General features: G+C 46.6%; 1 protein-coding gene across 2 annotated transcripts in view; it reads right to left on the minus strand.

Moving 5' to 3' along the window:
• ABL1 (ABL proto-oncogene 1, non-receptor tyrosine kinase) overlaps positions 1–7,163 on the minus strand; it is a 31,025-nt gene that overhangs the window by 15,790 nt on the left and 8,072 nt on the right. The window contains exons 2-3 of one of the 2 annotated variants that reach the window (XM_009870147.1): positions 5,795–5,968; positions 4,754–5,049 (exon numbers count right to left, since the gene is read on the minus strand). In XM_009870147.1, the coding sequence (XP_009868449.1) occupies positions 4,754–5,049; positions 5,795–5,968 (470 nt within the window). The remainder of the gene's footprint in view (positions 1–4,753; positions 5,050–5,794; positions 5,969–7,163) is intronic. The other variant, XM_009870148.1, reaches the window with a different exon arrangement.

The raw sequence follows: 7,163 nt of genomic DNA on the forward strand, positions 1-7,163 counted from the left end.
CTCTTCCAGCTTCTACCCATTACCATAAGGTGTTAACACCCATAAAGTGTCAACCTTGGTGTCTCGATTCCATTGTTACTGTTTGGGTTATGACATTTTCACCTGCCTAAATTCTCCTCCAAGAGTCACTGGCAAACCGGCGGCTTCCCTGCTTTGGCTTAAGCTTCTGCCCAGCGTTTTGCATTAAGCTGGGCAGCTGGCCTGTTCCATCTTGTGATGGGCACTGATCAATAACACAGAAGTAAAATCATTACCAATGAATGAAAACCCGCTGTGAGGCATGACATCCATATTTGTTACCTTCTTAACATTTATACAGAAGATCCATTTTAAGCCTAAAAGCCTACTAAAGACAATGGACAAGTGATTCCCTACCAGCAGAGCTTTGTAGTTCTATTTTTCACACTGAAGCCCAGTCTTCTGCCAGGCAGGGTAGAAATTTAATTTTAAAACACAGTGCTGCTGGTAACACCTGACAGAGAGGGAGAAATCTTTATATCAAAGTGCAACAGCCTATGCTGCACACAGCACACAGGAGATGGACGAGCTTCACTTCTCACAAAGGACCAAGGTGACACCAAGGACCAAGGGACAACCTCCCAGGAGAGGCAGGAGCACTGTGTGAGCCACCCAGATTTCTGTCCAGCCCATGCACTGGTTCTACCATGAGAGTTGCGTGCCAATAGCCAGGATCAAACTTCCTAAACGCTTCTAACTCGCCGGATGGTCAAAGAGGTGAAATCACCTTAAAGCGGATGTTTGAGAACAAAAAAGTGACAACATAGGAAAAGCTTTTACAGCTGCATGGCTTTGATCACCAAGCATTAGCCAGTACAACCACAACTTAAAACAAGCTGTACCTGTTTGGGAACAACTTGTAGTACTAGCAGTGGTACAAGAAGCTCACTGAGGACTAAAATATAAAAGTATGGATGTAGAAAATTATGCTGAACACCAGGATCTCCTGGAAGTATTAGAGAAGTATAGAGAAGGAAGCTGCTCATGCTTTCATGATGGCTTATATCTCATGGTTTCAGCATCGCATGGAAATGAAGAGATATCTGTGTTTTGTGTAACATTATACGACCTTGTTACAGCTGGAGAAAAAGGTCAAATAAATGACTAAAGGTTTCACATGAAACTCGTAGCAGGATGGGGAACAGAACTCAGGATCACCCTGCCCAGGCCACAGGACCACACTCCATGCCTTAACACACGTGAAGTTTCCAGTTACATTAAAAAACCTCACACCCACCTCCCAGGTACGTTCATTCTGCAGGCAGCGTTTCTCTAACCTCTCAGTGATCGCAACTCAACACCGACTCCCGCAGGCCTTACTGCCCACCAGCGCTGCTGCAAATCACAGTTACGCCGTGCTTAAACCTTCGGCTGGAATTTGGAGCATGCGGCACAAGCCGATGAGGCAAGGCGCAGCTCTGACCAGCACGCTGCTGATGCAGCCCAGCGAGCTCCCGCTGTTCACTGCAACCTCCTTTCTCCACCGAGCCCAATTACCAAGCCTGGCCTCACGCTGCTTGTTGGATAATTTCCCCCAAGAAAACCGCCCGGTGCTGCTAACTGTGCGCACAGAGGTAACAGACTCGGAGCTTCTGCAGCACGTGAGGTTACCTCCGGACTCAGTTTTCTGGCTCTGGTTTTGATACAATATTTGGGCAATTTTTGTACATTGTCAGTCAAACTGTAACACCAGTACAAGTTAGCCACATGTCTGCAGCTTCTGTCACATCTCTTTTTCCTGGCAAGAATATTTTACAAGGAGAGTGAAACTGGCCCATGCTCACCTCCAACACATCCTCAAGCTGATGGAATTCCCCCTCCCCAGTCAGCAGACCAAATTGAACATCCACACAAAAAAAAATAATCCATGAAGATCCATGATAAAGGAGTGAGTCGACATCCAGTTCAGCCACTGGAGGCTCCAAGAGACTCAAGAAGGACCCATGTCCTGCACCCTTAATGCTGAGGAAAGTAGGATTTGAAGAACTGGGGGGACAATGTCGTTTATTCACTTGGGTTAAACAATGGGAGGCTTTGCTTCAAGCACTATCAGGTCAGGAAAACTAAGTCCTCTGTACCACAGAAGTGATACACCAGATGACTAGACGCACCATGCAAGCCAAACCAAGAAAGGTCACTTTTTAATGCCTTCCTTTAAAAGCAAAGCAAAACAAAAAATCCACACACCACAACAAAAAAAAACCAACCCAACCCAAACCCAACAAAACATTAAAACCTGGTCTGGAAGAATATGATCCATTAAATTAGAAAATAAACATGTTCCCAGAGGAGTAATTTTTCTTTTTCTTTTTTCCATAAAAAGTTGTAGAACCCTAATGCATTCAGCATGGAAAGGTGCAAAAGTTAAGACACACGTGCACCTCCAATCTTTTTCCTAGACCCTTCAATTCTCCCCAGGAAAAAGCCTGGCGGGGCTGGGCGATGCGCGGCACACCTCCGCACCCAGCAACAGCTGTTCCACACGTTTCTCTCATACCTCTTTTTCCCGACAGCGTGTTCTCTCGGTCATGGGACACGATCCCACCAAAGCCATTCATCCTCACCACAGCACTTGCAGATATTAAATTCCCCGGACAGGCTGACTAATGATACAGCAGGCTGGGAAGGCCCCAGGTGCTCAGGGAGTTGAAGGTAAGAGCTTTCCTTTGGCAGAGCCGTGTTCCACTCTGAAGAGGGTAATTGAGTGCGACACAAGCAGCTCAGAGCAGGGAACCTGCTCCAGTAGTCTCCGTTTTGCAGAGGCAAAAGTAAGGATATTAGCTGGTTTTCGGGTTTTCTTCCTAGCTCCTCAGCTGTTGCAGCTGGGACCGGGGTGCTGGAAAAGCGCGGATCCCCCAGCCCGGCAGCAGAAGCAGCGGAGCGGGCAGCACGTCTGCCGCCAGGCTGTCGCAATTCCCCGCCTGGCTCATTAACACAAATTGAAATCGATTTAACAAACCAGGCTGCAAACTGCAGCGCCTCATGCACGGGCATGGCAAACCGCTCCGAATGCAGGAACACCGGCGCCTGGCACAGCAGCGGGCAGGAGGGCTGTGGCCACCTCTCCGCTTGATCCTGCGCCAACAGCCAAAGCCCAGAAGCCACGGCTCTTGGTCGCTGCCACTTCTCGTTTCCATACTTCCAACCACCACCAGCTGCGGATCCGCTTTAGTGAATCACGCTGATCTGCACCTTTTCTCAAAAACACCAGTTCAAGCAACTCGGTGGAAAACAAACGGTTAACCTGGCTAATGCAGACCTGAACGGATTACTGAAGCTCTGCAGAACTATTTCTTGGGATCAAAACAGCTCTGCTGGGATGAAAGCCTTCGTATGCCAAACCCTGTTACAGCTGAAATAGGGAACACGTGCTATTGCACCACGGACACATGCTTATTTACACCACCTGAAGGGGGCTCGGGTTCAAAATGTTCACATAGGAACATTGCTCATCTGCCAGCATCAACGTGAGTAGAAGGAATATCAACTGCAGAGACAGCAGAGGGAATAATATTCCAGGGTGGCGTGCAGTCCTGCAAGTACGCTGCACGTCAGCGTTTCACTGTGCCCATTCTGACCACGCAGTGTGTCTACGTGGGAGGAAAAAGGAAGAATCAAAGCACCGTAACTTGGAAATACATTGCCTTAAATAACAGGGTCAGAATTGTCTCAATTACAATCTGCTTGCTAAAGCAGACAAAAAGTATTTTAGTATTGAATAATATCTGTTTATCTTATTAAAGGTTTTAGAGTGATGAGTAATAAGTAGGAAACACCAAGTGCTTGTTCCCTGTATTTTCGTACTAAAGACTTTGCTGTCAACATCGCTGTAAGAAGAATAAAGCTCTCACAGGACAAAGGAAAATTGGGCACGGTGGGCCACTACTATACTTGATATTTTTTAAAATTTTTTTTTCTTTTGAAGTACTTTATTGGCACAGAATCTGTCATCTGCTAGATGCTGGCAAGAAGAGCCATAGCAGCCATGCTCCAGACCCACACTGCAACTTCTGCACGGGATCTAAAGAGACACTGCTTAAAACACATTGTTAAAAACGCAAGATTTTCAAAAATCCAATGCCAGCAGAAATGTTTCCATCAAATTCAAACAGAACTCTGCAGAAAACTATGCTTTTATGCTAACATTTCGCTGCAGCATCCACAAAGCACGGCATTGCAACACTGCTACAGCACACAATGAGCTAGGGAAAAAAAAAAATCAAGAAACTAGAGGCAGGGCCCATATAAAAGTGAAAGTGCCTACCCGTCTCCAACGATCACGCTGAAATACTGTAGAGAAATCAAAACAGTAGTTAAAAATACCGCAGAATAGCTCAGAAAGCATTCTGTTCCTAGTATTTACAGGATTATTAGCAACAAGTGCTGGCTTTTCTAATTTGGCAAAGAGATTATCTTTTGAACATATGGAAAAGGAATTCCTCCTGAGAATCTCCTATTAATAATATCTGTTACGTTCAGCTCTGATGCAACTGCAGTATCTCTCCTAACTTAAAGTGTTTTGCTACTGAGCCGTGTAATACCTCATCACAAGTTTGCTAAAGGAGCAAAACTGTTTTGTCACACCCGTGCTTAGGATTTTCTGTAACTACAGATGATCTACAGTGTGACCAGGGTTCAGAATTGCTTAATTCACTTGCTACTCCTTGTGCGGCCAGTGGACAAAATAGAGTGGGGCAAGGACTTTTGCCACGGTTCGGACAGCCTGCAGCCTCACCTTTCCGTCAGACGCAGTGTTTATTCGGTAGTGGTACACCCTCCCTTCGTACCGCAGCGAAATAGATCTCTGTCCCGGGCTGCTCTCGCTCTCTCGCACAAGAAAGCTGCCATTGATCCCGCTGCTCAGAAGGTACTCAGCAGCGTTACGTGACACTGGTCCGTGATACCAGGAATGTTTCTCCAAACTGTTCACGGGGGTGATGTAGTTGCTGGGTACCCAGCCTTGGCCGTTCTTCGTTTGGGCCTCGCACCATTCCCCATTATGGTTGTAGCCCAGCACCCGGAGCTTTTCACCTTAGCGCAAGAAGAAAACGCATTTTAGACAAGGCAAACCAGAGAGCCGAGGACAAAGATAGATTCGTTCTGGTTAACAAACAGATCATTAAATAATCTCACGTAAGGAGAGACATCTGACTGAGCAGGGAGCGTGTGTGTTTCTTTAGGCATGAGTGGACCCCTCAGAGCCAAACGGAGTCACACGCACACTTGAGAAGTTTGTCAGGCTTTAATACCGCTTGAGCTTTAATACTGCTTGAGCTTTACAAATCGAATGTAGCAAATTTCATTTGAGCCGAGCTGGATTGATGGGGCCAGGAGAGAACAGGAGTGGATGAACAATAACAAAAAAAATAATTTAAGTTAGCAAGGTAGGCAGATGTGACTTGGAGCACACCTAAGGAACAGAAGGACTGGGTGAGAAAACACTTGATCTGCACAGTCATTTTTCATAGAGGGACTGTGTTTTAGAGAGTTGATAGAGGCCAGCCTCTAAAATCAGCTCAGTTTAAATTTCTTAGTTCAAATTCTTGCTCCTAATGGTGACCTTCTTTTTGGCAAACATTTTCTTGCCCGATGCAAAAACTTCAGACAGCTTTAACTTTTTAAAAGGTTATGACTTTGTGAAATATTTGTATTTATTTAAGAAGAATTCCCACACTAAAAAAGATTCCATAGGGTTTAGTGTATAACTTAGTTATTTCACAGCGACTTTTTCTTTCTGTGCCTTCTCACACAGTCCCATTCCATCCAGCTACCTTACCTTTAGTTATGCTGAGAGTGTTGTCCCCACTCGCCACAAAATCATACAGTGCAACAAAGAGATGGGGGTCATTCTCACTAGGACAGGACAGAAGGTTTTCCTTGGAGTTCCAGCGAGCTGCTTCGCTCAGACCCTGGGGCTCAAAGTCTGACACTACTGGTCTCTGAAGGGCTTCTGGAGGAGGAAGAGAGAGAGAGAGAGAGGAAAAAGCAGGTTCATCTTTGCTGATAAAAGCCATCTGGTTAAGCCACGCACTTTGATTTTCTAATTTGCATTGTTTCTTGACATGTGTGCTCCTCATGCGTCAGAGGACAGAGACGGACAGTTCTTTAACGCAGATCTCCTGCTGCACAGGCAGGACACCTCGTCTGAGAGTTGTCCCCAAGCCCCCACTGCCCTCCCAGGGCAGGTGCAGGAGGTGAAGCCCCTCTCCCTCCCTCCCTCCCTCCCTTCTCTCCCATAAATGCTGCTCACGTAGGCTGTTTGCTGCTTATAAATCCTTCGGCTCATGCCAAACTGCTGGAATGGTGAGATCTGAAAACAAACCCAAGACCTTTAAAAGATAAATCCCTTAATTATCCTACAAATGAAATTGCCAGAACGTGCAGCGCAGAGTGCCAGGTAGGTCAAGATTTACAAGACACGGTATTTAAGAACAAGATACATACTTCTGTTCTTCACAGTATTTTTTATTAATTTCTCTGCTTCAAGTACAAGGCTGTGCCCTTTTATTGCCCTCTCTCCTGCCTGCTGCTGTCAAAACCAGAGTGCAGCAGCGAGCATACAACGAGCTTGCTGCATTTTTAGGAACGCTGAGACTTCCAGACAAAGAGATTCCTGAAAACTGAGCTTAACAGGTGAGTAAAAACCAGAGGCCAACGTTTTTTGCACACTGCAGCACCCGAGGCACGTGATGTTCAGTAAGTATCAGGCCAGTCTATGTACATCAGGAAATTTTATTGCAGTCATCCCTGCAAACCCTCCCCTCCAGACCCAGATCTCAGAGTTCGGGGCAGCGATGCTCCAGGTTGTTGTTGCCCCCTCACTCTAACGCGCCACCCTCCGTGCTGGCACAAACCCAGGACAGCGAGTTGTGAAAAATCTTCTTTTTTGAAGGGTTACTTTCTGCCTGGATGAGTTCGTTGAGCAAGGTCACAACACTGCACGCAACCCATCGCGTCAGCATGGATATAGGGACAGGAAACCCAGCTCCTCGTGCCGCAGAATTCCTCGTCAATGCTCCACGCTGGGCCCCCCTCCAGCTGCAGCAGAACCCAATTCTGCACAGGCGAACACAGCAAGGCTTTGGAGGGAGAAATCCCAGACCAGGTGTCTTCCACGTTATTAGGTCACCTGGGCCAGCATTCCT

The sequence above is a fragment of the Apaloderma vittatum genome, unplaced genomic scaffold (assembly GCF_000703405.1).
Source record: "Apaloderma vittatum isolate BGI_N311 unplaced genomic scaffold, ASM70340v1 scaffold24555, whole genome shotgun sequence".
NCBI classification, from domain to species: Eukaryota; Metazoa; Chordata; class Aves; order Trogoniformes; family Trogonidae; genus Apaloderma; species Apaloderma vittatum.